The 18,086-nt window shown below is 49.8% G+C and overlaps 1 protein-coding gene across 1 annotated transcript in view; it reads right to left on the reverse strand.

Annotated features, from left to right (window-relative positions):
- Positions 1 to 249: 249 nt before the first annotated feature.
- NUFIP2 (nuclear FMR1 interacting protein 2) overlaps positions 250 to 18,086 on the reverse strand; it is a 19,910-nt gene continuing 2,073 nt past the window's right edge. The window contains exons 2-5 of the mRNA XM_042442594.1: positions 16,550 to 17,007; positions 7,689 to 9,449; positions 6,566 to 6,598; positions 250 to 5,465 (exon numbers count right to left, since the gene is read on the reverse strand). Of these exons, the coding sequence (XP_042298528.1) occupies positions 5,413 to 5,465; positions 6,566 to 6,598; positions 7,689 to 9,449; positions 16,550 to 17,007 (2,305 nt within the window). The 3' untranslated portion in view covers positions 250 to 5,412. The remainder of the gene's footprint in view (positions 5,466 to 6,565; positions 6,599 to 7,688; positions 9,450 to 16,549; positions 17,008 to 18,086) is intronic.

An 18,086-nucleotide genomic window follows, 5' to 3' on the forward strand; every position in this document is an offset into this window, starting at 1 on the left:
TGTTTAACCCCATTTTTCAAACATGTAAAACCTCTTCTGTAGTTCTAAAACCCACACTCAATGCCAGCTGATGATTTTGTAACTCCAAGGGTCTGGATCCAGCCCTTTGGACCTTCTTAGGAGGCGCATCAGTGCTACTGTCATGCTCTTTGGCCGCATCTACCACTGAGGTAGCCAGAAGTTGAGAGAAAAGGGAACAACTGACCCATATTTGTTGGTTTTAGAAAGGACCCCGAGGCAGGCAACGCGGAAACTTAAAATGTTTATTCAACAATTTACATCATGTAGCATCTCTCTCTCTCTCTCTTTAATTTATTTCTTCTACACACATCTCTCCATTTATTTTTTATTTAAAGTTTTATTTTTCTTCATTAAAGTATAAAATAGATTTCTGGGGCAGGGCAGGGCAACCGAGAAACACCCAAGAACCGTTGTTGGGAGAGGACCCAAAAGGAAGTCATTTAGTACGAAGGGCAGATTTGGCTTCCGGAACTGACAGAAAAGCAACTGACCCAGCCTTGCGCGCTTCTGACGGAGGTTGCTCCGCCTGGTTTTTCGGGGGGCTAAAAAAGGGGGGCGGTGGGTTGTGACGCTTATCTGTGAATCTCCCCCTCCCTAACAGACCTGCATACATACATACATACAAACACACACACACACACAAAAAAAAGCCCCCCTTTCCGCACGGTGAGAAATGCCACCCATTTCTACCCAGCGACGGAGAAAGAAGTGAAACGCAAGGAAGCCTAAATGCTGGATCTCTAGAACGATGGCACCATTTTGCTCCTGGGCAGCACTGGTTCGCCCTTTTCGAACTCAAGGCCTGACAGCTTTCCTCAGGGCCAATTCTTTCCAAAGACAAACCTTGCTTTCCAAGCAGCTGGGCAGAAGCAAAATGGGGTCCTTCTGTGGCCGACAAGAGCCATTGCAGGGCTACCTCCTCAAATGGGGGGTCTCCCTTTCCCATTGGCAGAGGAACCTGGCATAGACTCTGTGCGCATGTGTGCGCATGCGGGCATTTGGACGTCAAGGGCAACGGTTGTGCCACCTCTGTTTGATTTCAGCAGGGCTGGAAAAGAGAGGATTTTGCAAAGAGAACCAAAGCTGCAGCCAGCGGATCTAAAAAGCAAAGCCAGCGCAACCTGAGCCAAACATGTGGACAGAGGTTTAGATCCAACACTGGAAAGTACAACTAGAGAGGGTGAGCCACAATTTGCCCTCTTTCTGAATGATCGGAGTGGTGGCCTCCCAAAAAGCAAGCCCAATGCGTGAGATTGGATGACCAAGGGAGAGGAGCCCAAGATTTAGGATGGGAGTGCATCAAGAGGAACATGCCACAGAAGACAGTCTGGGCAGCCTTACAGCCCACATACAAGCCTCCGAGGTTCAAGACAAATTGGGAAATGGCAGAAGGGCACCCAGATGTCCAGAAGGTTTAAATGGTAGTTCCAGCACCACCCTCCATGCTTTGGACCAGGCTGCGTAGGCAAAAATAAAAAAGGCATGAGACTCTTGGGCCTTAAAAAGCAAAAGCAACAAGCCTCCAAAAATCCTTTGGTGCCAAACAAGGATTTGAGACATTAAACCAGAGTCAAGCTTTCAGGAATCCAAGAGGAGAGACACAGATACACGCGTGCGCACAAACACACACTCAAGTTAAGACACTGAGCAATGCACCGCTGGAAGTCAAGGTGTGCGTTGCAAACGCGCCAACTTGCATTGAGCATCCTGGATGGACTCAAAAGGGCAAGGCCAGAATTGGAAAGGTTTGCTAACTGGGCTCGAACGGGACTGCGGCGGTTGTGGGGATGGGTCAAGAAGAAAAACAACCACCCGACAGTCTGAAAGACATACTCTCCCGCGTTTCACAGGGCTACCTGCCACCAAGAAACTCCAGAGTGTGGTCAAGGTGGCCAAAAGCATGAGTGAAGACTAGCCAAGAAGGACATGATTCCTCCTCCTCCTCTTATTCTCTCACTAAGATAACTGAGAGCAAATGATTTTTGCATTTTGAACTCAGTTTGCAGCAATGGAAAGAAGCTGGGGACAAAGGAGGAAGGCAGGAGGAGGAGGAGGAGAGAGAAAATGGACATTTTAACAGGAGCTGAGGAAGTGGGAAGGCAGAGGACAAACTGGGACTGTCTCTGCCAAACTGTGACGGTTGAAACGTATGGAATGACCGAACCCCTTCCCAATTTAATAATTTGAGAAGGACCCAGCAGCAATTTTAAATATATATATGCACATAAATCTTAAAATATCAACCTCTTTCTCTGTCTCAAGCACACGTCTGACAAACAGGTTAAAGCTTCAGTCCTAAGATATACTTACAAGGGAGTTAAGTCCTCTTGAACTCACGGGGTTCGACTTCAAGTAAATGAACGCAGCCTCAAGCTAAGGTCACTTCAAGCAGCAAAACATAAAACGGTCCTCTCCCTAAACGCACACGTAAAAATGTAAGGTTTCAATTTAGTTCTGCTTGGAGAAACTAAATCGCTCCCCAAAAGGCTGAACAAGCATAGTGTCCGAAAAGGAAAGCGAAAATGAATTCAAAGCACGCAAAAGCCTGCATGCAAAGACCGGATGCCTTGATGGATATTTGGATACCCTGCAATAAAAACGCACCATTCTGGAAAGCCCAAAATTCACTTTACGGAAATGCTAGCATGGGATGCCACAATGATTCACCTTAAAAAGACACAAAAGGAGCATGTGTCGATATATAGAGACATGATAACCTACCCAAAAAGGAGAGAAGGGAGGTTTCGCACCTGATTCAGTCGGCAACACAAGTTCACCGTCTTGTCGATAGCCAAAAACCTCTCTACACTAGCCAAATGGAAATGTGGGGGTCCAGAGGGAAAAGGAATGGGAGGCAGTGGAGGACGCAAGAAGCATGGGAGATGTAACTCTTAAAAGGTTTCAAAGAGAACCAACAACGATGAAGGCACACCAGATGGACACAAAAGCCAAAAGCGCAAGTCGACAAAGGGACACAAAACGGTTTTGGAGATGGGGGATGAGCGGACCTTGGGATTTTGAAACCTCTTCCCATTGAAAAACCAGAAGGGTTTTGCACTTTGGAACATCTGTATTTGCATACATGGGAAGGTATTCTGGAGATGGGACCCAAGTCTTTTCTTTTCTGTTTCATAGGCACCTTATACACATAGCCTGGAGGCAATTTTATACACTATGTTCTAATTTTTGTGTGCATGGAACAAAGTTTGTGTACACAGAACCACCAGAAAGCAAACTGATGCCAAAAAACAACAACACAGGTTTTGGTTTTTGGAGTATTTCCGAATTTCAGAATTCTAGATAAGGGCTAGATGGATATGGAAGAAGCACCGTAAAGATGGAGACGCCAGCAGGAATCAGTGGGTCTGAGTGTTGGACTAGGACCCCGGGAGACCAGGGTTCGAATCCCTGCTCAGCCAAGGAAACCATCAGAGGAACCTTGGGCAAGACATGTTCAGGGAGGCAAAGGTACATCTCCTTGGATTAAACCTTTAGGGCAGAGTGGCCCTACTAGAGCCAGCAAGGCGTAGTGTTTGGATGAAGACTCTCTCTCTCAGCCTCAGAGAAAAGAAGAGGTGGCAAAACTCCTCCGAAGAAACCTTGCCAAGAAACCTTTCGGATAAAATTGTCCTAAGTCGGAGTCGAAGGCACAAAACACCGCAACGGTCAAGATGGAGGAGCGGCAAGCAAAAGCGCCGCACTTCCACGCCTATGGAAGCGAAACACAGAAGAACCTGCCCAAAAACCATCCCTAGTAGCCAAGTAGCCCTTCCCCTCCGAATTTCTTTTTTGGGAGGATGGATGGACAAAAGAGGTAACCAAGAACTCTCATTGGAGGAAGGTGGGAAAGAAGTCCTCCTTTGCTAAGAGGAAGAAAAGCCAGCAGTCCAAGCAAAGGTTCCAGACTTTTCAGCTCTGCAACCAAGGATGAAATGGTACCAAAGCAAGCAAGAAACAGCCAGTCGAGCGGTCATTGGGGAGAGGAAATGAATACCCTATTATTACTACTACTACTACTACTACTATTTTTCTTTTTTTGTTTTGTTTTGACCCAGAAATACAAGTCGTAGGGACGGGAAGAGGGCTCCGATTTCTGCGGACAAACACACAACGCACACACACACGCAACCCTGAATTCTTTAGTACAAAACTACAAACACTTCCAAATCGAGAGGAGAGGTGGGCAAAGGACAACGGATTCAGAGGGCCCCATGCCCTGAGAGGGGGAAAAGAATACTGTGCCCCTAAATGTCAATTTCCCTATATTTTGGACTTATTCTGGGCCATTTTAGGACTAGGGGAGCCTCCTTTCCTGTTCAAAGTCAATTGGAAAGGCCCTTTTCCCCCTCAATGGGAAGAGTTACGGAAGTCAATGAGACGTTTTCCGCCTCTAAGTAGTGGGAGGAACTCCTAGGTGACATTTTTTGGGGGGACGGTTCCCCCTCTACCCCAAAACCAGGAGGCCCTGGGGCCACATTGCCCTCCTTCTCTGGTTTTGGATGGTGGCCCATGAAGACGCTCTTCCCGAAAAAAGCAATCCAACACGTTGCCGATTGACGGCACAGATTTCCACAGAAAGAGAGAGAAGACAGACAGACAGATGATGGCATGAATGCTTTAAGACCAAGGTCCTCCCTTCTCCTTCGCCTGCACTCCTGTCCGGGGAAAGGTGGCCAGGAGAAGCAGGAGGGAAGGGGAAACAACAACCCTGCAAAGTACACCCCTCAAGTCCCCTTGAACTTCTTTCTTCATCCTGCGGGATTTCGGCAAAAAGAAAAGGGAGAGGAATGAGTCCAGAGGGAATTCAGGTGACGGATCTTGTCCCAGTTTCCTCGGGATTAGTGTGTTACGGACGATTGCAGAGTCCCAGCGAGAAGGAAAAGGGGGGAAAAAAACAACGGAAACGTAAAAACCACCGTCTTCCCGTAGGCATCCGGAGCCGAAGGCGACGACAATGGACAAAGTCTGTCCCCACGTCTGGATTTCGGAACCGAAGACGGAGGGGAGATAGATCCAAAACGGAGAGGGCAGAGAAACGGAGAGAAAAGAGCAGGTCGGTGGCAGGGGAGGAAGTGAAGACTCAGAGCCGACGCTTTAAATAAACCACATAAAGTGAGTCTCTGCCAATGCCTTGTGAAGTTTCCTTGCGCCCGGAGGACTTGCGTAATTTTTAAACTAACTCATTCATATATATATATGTAGATAGATATATATATATGGATAAATTTGTATATATTATCCTGCGATGCTAGTTCCGGTTCCTTTGCCACCAGTGCCGCGCAGGAGGGCCGGAAGGAGCCGCTGGGGCGGCCGCAGCTTCCCCCTCCACGGGACGGCGCAAGGGGGGTCACCACAAAAAGGCGCCGGTCGAACAGGGCCCCTCTGCTCCTCTCATTGGTTCAGGCGATCCATGGCTTCGTCGTACGTGATTATCCTTTTGGGATCTGGAAAAAAAGAGGAGGCAGCTTTTGGTTAACAGGCCAATCTCAAAAAAGCAGAGGGCAGGGATTGAAAACCAGAGCGTCGCAAAGGTTTTTCCCAGAGAGACGCAGGTTTGGAGGTAGATTCAGCAAACTGAGTCCTGAACTGGAAAGCAGGCACTATTACTACTACTATTACTACTACTACGGTTGGCCTTGTGGATTTGATTATTTGCAGATTTGATTAATATGTTCTCTTCTCCAGCATGACTCCGCTGGCAGTTGACCAGACCTAGAAATCCCTAGAGAAAACACCTTTCCAGGCATCTGGAGGTTCTCTAGTGCAACTATATGGAGGATGTTGGTTGTACTGGAGGACTTAAGAGATTCTTAGAGAGGTTTTCCCACTTTCACAGGGCTCCCATACCCCTAACCCCCATGAATGTGGAGGGCTCACTGTATTATTTTCCAATAGGTCTACTGTACCCAGGACCAACAACAGAATTTATGCCTTGTAAGGCAACAGGCTGATATAATCTCTGTGATCCGGACATAAATCAGGGGTGGCCACAAAGCAGCTGGTGGGCCACATACAGCCTCCCAGAGCTCTTTCTGCAACCCTCAACCTTATCATTCTCCTCAAAGGCTCTGAGAGCAACGCTTCACCTTTTTAAATGGCCATACATCCTCTCTGCATTGGTAGAAGCAATTGCAATAGCAACTTCATTTATATACTGCTTCATACCACCTAAGCAGTCTCTAAGCAGTTTACAACTGTAAGGTACTTGCCCCCAATAGGCTGGGTACTCATTTTAGCCACCTATGGAAGGATGCAAGGCTGAGTCGACCCTGAGCTCACAACCTTGTGGTTTGTAAGAAGCTTCAGTACAAGCAAAAGGTACCCATTTTTTCAGCACCAGAACCTTGATGACTTCTGAATGCTGATCTGTTCTTTCATGGCACAAGGGGGGAGCATTTTGATTGCACCTGGTGAGGGGAAATGGGTACCTTGTACCAGGCAGGGCAGGAAACTGGCCATCCCTGGCCCAGGTTGTCCCCATTTGACACACATACACACGATGTAAACCCCAACCAGGAGAAAGCCATCTGCATGAGATCCTCACCTTGCTTTTGCAAATTACAAATAGATTCCATTTCTGTGGAGGGGGAAAAAAAGAGAGAGTGAAGTCAGTATTTGCAGCATGGAACAGACAAAACCTAAAGGCAGAGCTTTTGGTTTTCCCATTAAAGCAATGAAAGCAGACACCCCAAAACAATATTGGTCCCCAGAATTCCTGCTAGGTCCCCAAAATCCCACAGCGGAGCTGGAAAAGGTTCTGGACCACAACTCCCCAAATCCCCAGCCACCTGCCTTTTGCCCCCATGGCAGAGCAGAGCGGGAAAAGTCCCAAAATCATCACCCAGCTTGCAGCAGGAAACTGAAAAGATGGGGATGAATTTGACAGAGGGAGAAGGTAGATGGGGAAGGAGGGGGAGCCCATACCTTTGCACACTCACAGCCAGACACAGACACACTCATTCACACACACACACAGAGGAAGTGCTGAATCCACATCTCTCGTCTCTCCCTTCTGACCCACTTGGCCACTGAAGCACAACTGAGCTGCTTGCTCCATTTCTCAGGCTGCTCGCCTTCCAACGCTTGACGTTGAGCGCTGGGTGTCAAGTGGAATTGTTTAAATAAAGAAAGATAAAGGGGGAAGGGGAAAGAAGAAAGGGAGGGAGAAAGGAAGGAAGGAAAGATGGGTTGGTGTAGTAGTGGAAAGCATAGAAGGGAGGGAGGGAGGGGAGGATGGAAAGCACAGAAAGGAAAGACGGAAGAGGTGGTGGAAAGCACAGAAGGAATGAATGAACCAATGAAGGGGTGAAAAACAAGGAAGGAAGCATGGATTGATGGTGTGGTGGAAAGGAAGGAAGGAAGGAAGGAAGGAAGGAAGGAAGGAAGGAAGGAAGGGAAGGAAAATGCCTTGGGGCCTTTGGTAGTATACAAATGAAATAAATAATACAATAAGTAAGGAATGCTTGGTTGTCATCCTCCCCGAAGACACTGAGATTGTGCCATTGGTGGGCCTTAAAGAAGACATTCCCAAGTGAGGTTTCTCCAGAAGCTTGGGGCTACAGCTCCTATCATCCCCGTACACGAGCCCAGGAACGCATCAACTTTAAATGGGACCCAACCTGCTGGACTTCTCCAAAAGAGTGTCAATGAGCCAAAAAGAATTTTACCTTGAGTGTGATATAGAACGGCGGCTCTCAGGTCAAAGTCGCCCCAGCTTTCTTTCCGTTCTAGGCCTCTCGGGTACCTCTGTTCTTTGGCGGAGGAGGCTAACAAATTGTTCGTAGGGGAAGCCAGGCGATTCTCTACATGATAGTCCTTGGCAAGAAAGACAAAGGCCCCGGGGCCACTCGACGGATGGGAATCCAAGAAGAAGCCACCACCGCCACCCCCCTCGCCAGGAGTCCCCAGTTTTAGGATGCCACTCAGGAGCTGCGGGCAAGTCCGCTTGTCCAACTCATAAGCTTTAGGGAACACAGGCGGTGGATTGGGTCCTGTAGGAACCGACTCAGCCCCCCGTGACACCAAAGTGGGGGGAGACTCCCCTTGAAATGTCACCTCCGTGGCTTTAATGTCCGCCGGCTTCCTCACGCCCGTCTCTGGGCCCGCGCTGGGCTCGTTGATGAAGGATAAGCCCCACTGGTTCTGGAAAATGTCTCCCAGGTTCTGCTGTTGCTGCTGCTGCTGCTGCTGGCCTGGGAAAGGGGGCTCGCCTCGCACGGCTGCATCCAGGAGGGCTTGCATATTTGACGGGTAGATTAAAAGGCTGGACTTGGGCTGCTCCAGAACCCCCGATGCTGGGCTTGGTTCTTGGGGTACCAACTCCGAAGGGGCCACAAAAATAGCGCTGGCCGCAGGCATGAGCAACGACTGGGTGCCCGCAGGACAACTCATCCCGCGGTCGGCCCCAGCTAGAACCGGCCCGTTGGAGAAGTTGACTGACGTGACGGATTTCATGGCGGACATGGGGACCTGGGAGAGTCGGTTGGAGGTCTGGACCTGTCCGTCTGCAGAGGATGATAAACACAAGGAAGAAGAGGAGGAGGAGGAGGAAGAAGAAGAGGAGGAGGAGGATGACAAAGACGAAGCAGGGTTTTGAGCAGCCTTGTTCAGGTTCTCTTTCACTTTGCTGGCGTAACTGATCTTTGGGACAATCTTCGCACTGCTGTTGTCAACAGGGAAAACCGGAGGCGGCTTGAAGAGGGTCCAAGAGTCCTCTTTTGAGGACGCAGCTGACACATGCTTCCCCTTTGGGCGCTCTTCAAACTTCTTACCAACGCCGCCGACTTTGGCCTCCGAGTTCTTCCGTGGCACGTCCCCAATTCCTGGCTTCCCGCGTCCCACCCCCAAACCCCCGGCCTCGCATTTCCACGCCGGCTTCAGCCCCTCCACCCGGTTCCCCGCCTTTGGCTCCCCGCAGTCGGGTTTGAACCCTTCCGGCTCCTGCTTCAAGACCGGTGCGGGAGGGATCGGAGGATCGTGCTGAACGATCTTCTCCGGCACCAAGTTCAGGTTCTCGCAACCCTTGGCGCTGTTGCGCCTGCCTTTCCGCTTCTTGGGAGTCGTGTAGCCGCTCTCCGACCCGCTGCCATCGTTGTCAGCCCCTTTGCCGACGTAACCGTTGGTGATGTAGCCAGAACTGTTCGTGACAACCCCGTTCGGGATAGAGATGACCTCCGACTTGTCCGACTGCTGGGCCTCTCTTGTTTTGCTCTCGTAACACCTTTCGCCCTTCTTGTCCATCCCCCCTTTCGGGAGGTAGCTCTTGAGCTTCAGACCTGGCTTCCCAAAAGGGCTGCCTTTCATCGTTGGTTTCAGGGTTAAGGTGGAGTCTCCTGGGGGTTGGCTGCCATTGGGGACCCGGGACATCGGACCCGACGTGTCACGAGAGCATTCTCGCTCCCCGGCATTTCCATTGAGCTCGCAATAGCCTGCAAAAGAAACCCCAGAAATACAAAGATTAAGATTTGTCCATGTTACAACAGCAGTAGACCAGCTATTTCAGAAGAAAGATCGCCCTACTCTTAACCCAATCCAAATTGCAGATGGCCACTTCTGCGAAGATCATGGTGGGGCTTTCATGATGTACTCAGTTCATTTCACTTGTGTAACTAAGGCTGCAGAACGGATGCAGTGGGACACCACTTTAACTGCCATGGCTCCATATGACGGGATTCTAGGATCTGCAGTGAGATATTTAGCCTTTTCTGAACGACAGCTCTGGTGCCACAACAAACTGCACATCCCGGGATTCCACAGTATGGAGTCTTGGCAGTTAAAGTGGTGTCAAATTGCATTCATTCTGCAGTACAGATGCAGCCTAAGTGTGGTACGGTGGTTGAGTGTTGGACAAGGACTTTGGGAGACCAGGGTCTGAATCTTTGCTCAAGCACGGAGGCCCCCTTGGGCAAGTCGCACACTCTCTACCTCAGCAGGCAATGGCAAACCTTCCCTGAATAAACCCTGCCAAGAAAATCCCACTATAACTTGGAGTTGACTTGAAGGCACAAAGTCTATAACTGAGTCCTTATACTTTGAGGCCTGGTACATTGAAACATGAAAGAAGACCGTGTAGTGTACCAGTCTTTGGGAGACCAGAGTTCAAATACCTGCCTCCTAACATGGATATTGCCCATGAAATCCCACAGTGTGACCCTGGCCAAGTCACCCTCTTAATGGCAAACCTCCTTGGAATACGTCTTGCCAAGAAAACCAAGACAGTGTGGTGTAGTGGTTTGCATGTGGGACAAGACCTCCAAGGTCCACTTGGCTGTGGAAACCCACTGGGTGACCTGGGGCAAGTTACATTCTCTCAGCCTTAGAGAAAGGTGTTGGCAAACCTTGCCAAGGAAACTCCGTATGTTGGCTTGAAGGCACATCACAACATCTCATGTAAACACACAGCTACTCAATCCCCGATGACTGTAATATATTTCCAATTGCTGCGTTGGTGTCTAATACTTTTGCACCGGTTGATACAGAAAGATCTCCAAGTGATTTAGGTTCTGTTTCCCACCCAGATAGGTTCGGGACTGCTCCGTGACAAGGGTTTGGGTTCCCCAATCTTTTCCTGAGACACACCAAAAGGTCTTGCTCTGCACCCCTTTGAACGCACAAACAACAACTCCCAAGCTGCCCCCGGTTCGGTCATGACAAGTGGAGCAAAGCAGCAACCAGACTTCACCTCGCATGCTCTTTCTGTGCCCAGACAAGGTTGTTTCCCCGGCGTAAACAGCCATAGAGATGACGAATCAATATGCCTCTGGAAATGCCGAGCCAGGAAAGATAAGGGAGGGAAAGATTAAGCACAACACATTTTTTGGGATCAGAGAGGGCCCTGGACTTTTGACCACCCGCTCGCTGGAAGGAAATCTCTGGCCTTCTCATGGATGAAGACACCCAGCCGCAAAGCATGAAGAAACAACCCTTTTGGACTACAGATCCCACAGTCCTCAGCATTAGTATGGCTGCTGCAGGTTGTTAGGCTGCAAGAGGTGTGTTGTTGTTGTGTGCCTTCAAATCATTTCCAGCTTATGGTGACCCTACAAACCCACAACAAAGCCACCATGCCCACCCTCTTCTGCGCCAACCAAGAAACTAGGGCCAAGTGCTTCAAAGCAAGCTAGGGCAATAAACCAGGACTGGAAGCTGGTTTAAATACGCCAGGCTTGTTCCAAAACCAGTTAATGGGTTCCTATGAAACACTAAATTATGGTTAATGAGAAGTGTCTTGGGTTAACTTAAACAACCACAACAACAACAAGCAGCTGAGTAGAGATGTCCCCATGTTCAACCCTCCTCTGTGTTGTCTTTTAGGCGCTCTTTCCAAACTCTGGTGCAGGAAACTCTTTGTTTCATGCACAAAACACTGCATATAAAACTACCTTCAGGCTACGGTTATAAAGTGTATATCCCAAACATAAATGAATTTCATATTTAGATATATATGCAAATGTTCCAGGATCCCAAACATTTCTGGTCCCAAGCATTTCAGACAAGGGTGACCCAGCCTGTATTGTGAACAGGGAACAGGGAAGGTGCCTTATACTGAGTTGCACCCAGAGTTTGGGAAGTGTTTCATCCTGGAATGACAATGCCCAGCATCCTCAGTCATTCTATCATGTTCTCTGTCTCTTAGGAGTTATCCGTCTTGTGCCCAACCTGGCAACTGTACTTATGCCAGAAGTGGGAAAAGAGGCCGACATCTCATCCCAACGGGCAACCTCTTCTCCTTGGCCCAGAAAGCCGGGCGGCAGCAAAACCAGGCCAAGTTCAACCAAGTTTAAGAGCAGCTTCCCTCTTGAATTCTACAGCGCTCAGCAAGAGATCTCTTCTCCCCGCAATATATAAAACACCCCTGCCACCCAACACCTTTCCCTCTTCATGTAGGCATTAAGGTGCCACATCAAGAAACGTTGATGTTCCTTGAAACGTTTCCCCTAACATTTGGGGCTTTTATGACCTTACAGAGCAGCAGAGGGAGGCATGATGCCCACATCCCAACCCCTTCCTAAGCGTTACAGAGCTGCTCCCAAGGGGAAGCATGGAGCTCTTCCATGTGCTCCACAAGTCTAACTTTAATTTTATTACAACAATGCATCAGCAGTTTTAGCACGCAAACGCCAGGCGCGCAAAAGATGTGAGCTGTATAAACGCCCGTCATGCCAGCCTGGATCTCTCTTGGCTTTGAGATAATGACTGCCCTCCTTCTTTCTTTCCATTTGACTGAAAGAGGAAGAATGCAGGCATAGACCTCCGTTAACAAAGCCTCCAACAAGGAAACCAGTCATTTTATACTAGCCCTCTCCCCTCCTCATCCTCTGTCTAGCTGGAAGCCTCTGAACAGCATCAGCATCAAAAGGATGGTTAAGAAGAAGATTTTTGGGGCCTGCAATGAACGACGCAACAAAACCTGAGATGGAGAATGAGACTCTGTCCTTCCTGATCCGGTGGGCAATGCACAATATTGTTTTGTGTCTAATTTGGGTCTTAATGTTGTTGGCGGTCTCTTCTGGCTGCTTATTAAATCATCCAATTTCTATGTTGCGGATTCTGGATGTTATTGTATATTTAATTATTGTTTTCAAAGAGGAGTTTGGACTGTTTCTCATTGTTTCTTTATCAATTATGTTTTTAATTCATTTACTTATAATTTAGCTATTGCTTTTACACAGCATGGAGCCCTGGCAGTTCAAGCGGTGTCCAGGCGCATCAATTCTGCAGCATGGCAGCAGGCTTAAAGATGGAAATATAGGACGTGGTTTTCCCAGTGTGACTGTTTTTATGAGAAACCTATGGATATAAAGGTTATCAGAAGATTGCAAAGGATTCAAGGTTTCCTCTATAAATGCACAAATTGTGCAAAGGTTGTCACGGATTAACACATTAAAGGGATAGCCTTTCCTAGACTACAACACACTTTTGGCTGGGGTTACCAAGATTCAGCCTGAAATATCGAGTGTCCGAAGTGCACAGTCACAGCCTCAAAGACGTGATATCCGCCAAGTTTTAAAGTCCAGAGACTATAGGATCCCTTTGCTACAACACCCCACCATTATCTCCTTGCTCCTGTGTGACTTTTGTTGTTGTTGTTGTTGTTGTCATCTGCCTATGACTCCTGAGTTATGGCAACTGTCTCCTAGGGTCTTCTTGACAAACATTTCTTCAGAGATGTTTTGTCCTGGCCTTCCTCTGAGGCTGAGAGAATGTGATTTCCAAAGCTCGCTCAATGGGCTTATATAGGGCTAAGGAAAATTTGAACCCTGCTCTTACAGATTGCTAGTCAAGCCACCATAGTCAGGTAAAAGATAACATTCATCATCATAATTTGGGGAAGGGACCCCAAAATTGAAGACGACCCCAAAGACACCCAAGGAGGAAAAAAAAACCCAAAAACCCACAGGGTGGGAGCCTAAGCCAGTCCCATGGCAGAAAGACCCCAATTTACCCCATGGCAATACCCCAAAACTATCCCATAAGGAGGGAAGAAAACCCTAAATATATCCACAGCACAAAGGGTTACCCCACAGAAAGGAAGGAACCCCAAAAGTTATCCCACAAGGAGTGACAAAACTGCAAACAGACCCAAGGGGGGGATGCCTATCCCATAAGAAGGGGAGAAATACACTGAAACCGAAGCCATAGAATGGAAAAGCCCCCAAAGCTACACTGTGGGAAATGCAGAAAACCCCCAAAATACTGTGAGGAGAACCCCAAGAATACCTCACAGAGAGGAAACAACCCCAAGACTAGAACCTCAAAGCTACTGTTTAGAGGGATGGAGAATCCCACAGCAAGAGGGGGAAAGGACCCCTTATTTACCCCACAAGGTAAACCAGGACCCCAAAATTACTCCAAGGGGAGCAAAAACAAACCCCTAAACACCAAAGAACCCCAAAGTTACCCACAGGGGAGCGGAAGAACCCCAAAGCAGCTCCCTGGGAACTGAAAAACAAAACCCAAAGATACTGAAGAGGGGAGAACTCTTAAACTAACCCAAAGAAGGGGAGAAGAACCCCAAAGCCAAGTCATGGAGAGTGAAACAACTAAAAGGTACTGCAAAGGGAGAGAACCCCAAAACTATGACACTGAAGGGGGAAGATTCCCCTAAAGCAACCCCATGGGGAATGGGAAAATCTCAAAGACACCAGGGGGAAGGAGAACCCCTAAACTACCCCATAGAAGGAAAGAAGACCCTCAAAGCCACCTCTTGGGGAGCAGAAAAGCCCCAAATATACAGTACAGGGGAAGGAAAAAGAACCCCACAGAAGGGGTAAAGACCTCCAAAACCCACATTATGAGCAGCAGGAAAAACCCAAATACACCTAAAGGAGAGGGGAGAACCCCTAAACTACCCCCAGGAGGGTAGAGGAACCCTAAAGCCCACCCTATGTGGAGTGGAAACCCCGAAATCTATCCATGAACGAAGACCATCTAAACTACAGCACAGAAGCAGGGCAGACCCCCAAAGCCATCCCAATGGGGAGTGGGGAAAACTGAAACATTTACGGGGGACCCCTAAACTACCCCACAGAAGGATGGCAGAAACCCCAAACCCCACTTTATGGGGAGAGTGGGGGAAAACACAAATCCACCCAAAGGGGGGGACTTTAATAATAATAATAATAATGATAATGATAATGATAATAATAATAGCCCACAGGAGGGTGGAAGAACCCCAAAACTAACCCACAGAATTAGGGATGAACCCCAGTGGCACCCCATGGAGGGTGGGAAAAGGCCCAAGGATAGCCAAGGGGGGTAAGAAACCCCAAAGCTGCCCCAATTTGGGGGCAGAAAGCCAGTCTATGGTGGAAGGGGGGGGAGAGAGGAGAGACCCCAAAACTGACCTATTTATCCCCCTAATAAACTTCTTCCCCTCTCTATCCCCCCAAAGAGCCCCCTTCTCCCCCACTTTCTCTTCCCAGGAGGCCTTCCTTCCTTCCTTCCTCCCTTCTTCCCTCCCTGAAAGGCCTCAGAGGCCCAGCTAGGCCCGAGCCAGACCGGGGCGTTGGCAGTGCGGCTGAGGCCGGGCCCAGAGGCTCCCTCGCCCGCCCAACATGGCGGCAAAGGCGGCCTGGGAGCTGGAGGCCTAGGGGAGCCCCCCAAAACCCCACAAAGGGGGCCAGGGGCCTCTTTCCAGGGCCCCTTGAGACCCAAGCCCTCGGAGGAGGAGCCCCCCTGGAAAGGGACACCCAAAAGGGGGTGCCATTCTGGCCTGCCCCCCAAATATACCTACATCTTTGGGGCCCCTCTCTCTGCCCCCCCAAAAAGCAAGGCTCTCCCACCTCTGCCCCCCAACCTTTTAGGGACCCTAAATCTTTCATTCTGGGTGCCCCCCCAAATTATAAATGCTCTCAAGAGGAGTTCCCCCGTTTTTCCTGTTGCCCCAGATCTATTTCTTGGGGTCCCCCAAAAGCTAGGGTGAAAAGAAAACGTGGCACAAGGCTTAGAAATGAACAAAATACACACAAAACCCTACAAATTGACTAAGATGGATTCCTGGGGCCCCCCAAATTTCTCTCCAGGGGAAGAGACTCAAACCCAGCTTTGGGATGGGGGTCCCCCTGACTATGGGGCACTCCAAATCTCCCCTTGTTCACCCCCCCAAAGCCCCCTAAAAAGACCTCCCATGCCATGGATGCACCAAGACCTTCTTCTTTTGGGGGGGCAAACCCTTGGGTGGGGCATGGAGGGAGAGACCACCCCAAACAGGGCTCCCCTCTTTTCCTCATTGGAACTAGGGTTCAAAGGGGTCCTCTCCACAAATGGGGTGAACCCAAAGAGAGAGGGGTCCAAGCTAACCTTCTCCCAAAGAGGACCCCCAGTTGGTGGGAGCTCCTGGTTAGCCTCCCCCCAAAAGGGGACCCCATGAGGAGGATCCAGACCTACCTTTCTAAAATAATAATGTGCCTGGTCCCAGTCAACCGCCCCAAAATGGGGACCCCAGTTGGCAGGGGGTCCAAGTCAACCTTCCCCCCCAAAAGAGGGGAGAGGAGGGATCCAGTTCAACTTCACCAAAGGGGACTCAATGTTTGGTGGCATGTGGGGGGGGGGTCCAGGTGAACCTCCCCCAAAAGGGGAACCTAGTGTGCTTTGTCCCAGTCAAAGTCAACCTTTCCAAAAAGGGGATCCAACTCAAGTGCCTCTCCCAAAGGGGATCCCAATTTGGGGGGGATCCAAATCAACCTCGCCAAAATGGGGATCCAACTCAAGTGCCTCTCCCAAAGGGGATCCCAATTGAGGGGGGGATCCAAATCAACCTCCCCAAAATGGGGATCCAACTCAAGTGCCTCTCCAAAAGGGGATCCCAATGGGGGGGATCCAAATCAGTCTTTCCAAAAAGGGGATCCTGATAGGGGATCCAGGTCAACCTCTCCAAAAGGGGATCCAATGTTTGGTGTGTGTTGGGGGGGGGGGCCAGAGTCGCCCCCCCCCAAAAGGGGGGCCCATGGGGGGGGGGGCTCCAGCTCCCCCTCCCCCAAAGGGGACCCCAAAAAGAGGCCTCCCCTGCTATGCCCCCCCAACCGACCTGCTTTCTTCCTGGGCGCCTCCTGGGGCTGAAGAAGGCCTGCTCCTGCTGCTCCATGCTTGGCTTCGTATTTGAGGCCTTGGAGGGGGGGGCTTTGGCGGGGGTCTTGCCCCCTCCTCCTCCTCCTTCGCCCAAATACTGCTGGTGGTGCTGGTGGTGGTTGTGGTTGTAGTAGTAGTAGTGGTGATGATGGTGGTGGTGGTGATGGTGGTGAGGCTGGGAAGGAGAAGGGGAGGAAGAGGATGAAGAAGGAGGTTGTTGTTGTTGCTGCTGTTGCTGCTTGGGCTGCTCCTCCATTGAAAAGCCACGGGGGATGATGGGGGCGGCAGTCTCCTCCTGGGCCTGGCCTAGGAAGCTCCGAGGACGATGGCGAAGCAGCAGCACCTTCCTCCTCCTTCCTGCCTTCCTTCCTGGCTGAGCTCTTGGAGGGAGGCTCTTCTGGCAAACTCCTCCCGGCCCTGGGAACCCAAATGGGGGGGGGATCAAGGGGTGGGATTGACAACCCCTTTCCACCCCTCTCGACCAATCAGGAGGCCCTCAGGCCCTTTAATCCCGCCCACAAGGAGTCCCCCCCCACTTCCTCTCCAAAGCCTCTCTCTCTGGGCGCGCTTCCTTTCCTCTTGCAATGCAAAGCAAGCTCCCCAAAAACAGGGAGACCCTCCTTGATCCCCCTTTTTTTGTGTAGGTTGACCAGTTAACCAGGACCTTCCATCTGGGTCCCTCCCTTTTTGGGGGGAAGCTAAGCAGGATCCCCACCCCCCATAACCAGGGATCCTCCAAAAAAGGGGAACCCTGATGGAGGTCCTAGTTGATCCCTCCAAAAAGGGGGATCCCCCCTCCAGTAAGGTTCCCCCTTTTTGGGGGGAGATGAACCAGTAAAGAAGGACCCCTATCACAAGGGTCCCTCCCTTTTTTGGGGAGAGATATACCCATTAAGCACCCCCTTTTTTGGAGAGAATTGGGTTTAAAAGGGGGATCCTGGTTTATCTCTTTAAAAAAGGGGGTATACTATTGGGGGCATCTTGGTTAACCTCTAGAAAAAAGGGGAACCCTAATAGAGAGATAAACCAGGGTCCCTCTTTTTAACCTGGTTAACCTCTCCAAAAAGAGGGGGATCCTAATGGGGATCCTGGTTTCTCTCTCTCAAAAAGGAGGGGACTCTAATGGGGGTCCTGGTTTATCTCTCCAAAAAAGGGGGGAACTCTAATGGGGGGTCCTGGTTTATCTCTCCCAAAACAGGGGGGATCCTAATGGGGATCCTGGTTTCTCTCCAAAAAAAGGGGGATCCTAATGGGGGTTCTGGTTTATCTCTCCAAAAAGGGGGGTTCCTAATGAAGATCCTGGTTTATCTCTCCCAAAATGGGGGATCCTAATGGGGGTCCTGGTTTCTCTCTCCCAAAAAAGGGGGATCCTAATGGAGGGTCCTGGTTTATCTCTTCCAAAAAAGGGGGATCCTAATGAAGATCCTCATTTATCTCTCAAAAAAAAAAGGGGGGATCCTAATGGGGATCCTCGTTTCTCTCTCCCAAAAAGGGGA

The sequence above is a fragment of the Sceloporus undulatus genome, chromosome 11, assembly GCF_019175285.1.
Source record: "Sceloporus undulatus isolate JIND9_A2432 ecotype Alabama chromosome 11, SceUnd_v1.1, whole genome shotgun sequence".
Classification (NCBI taxonomy): domain Eukaryota; kingdom Metazoa; phylum Chordata; class Lepidosauria; order Squamata; family Phrynosomatidae; genus Sceloporus; species Sceloporus undulatus.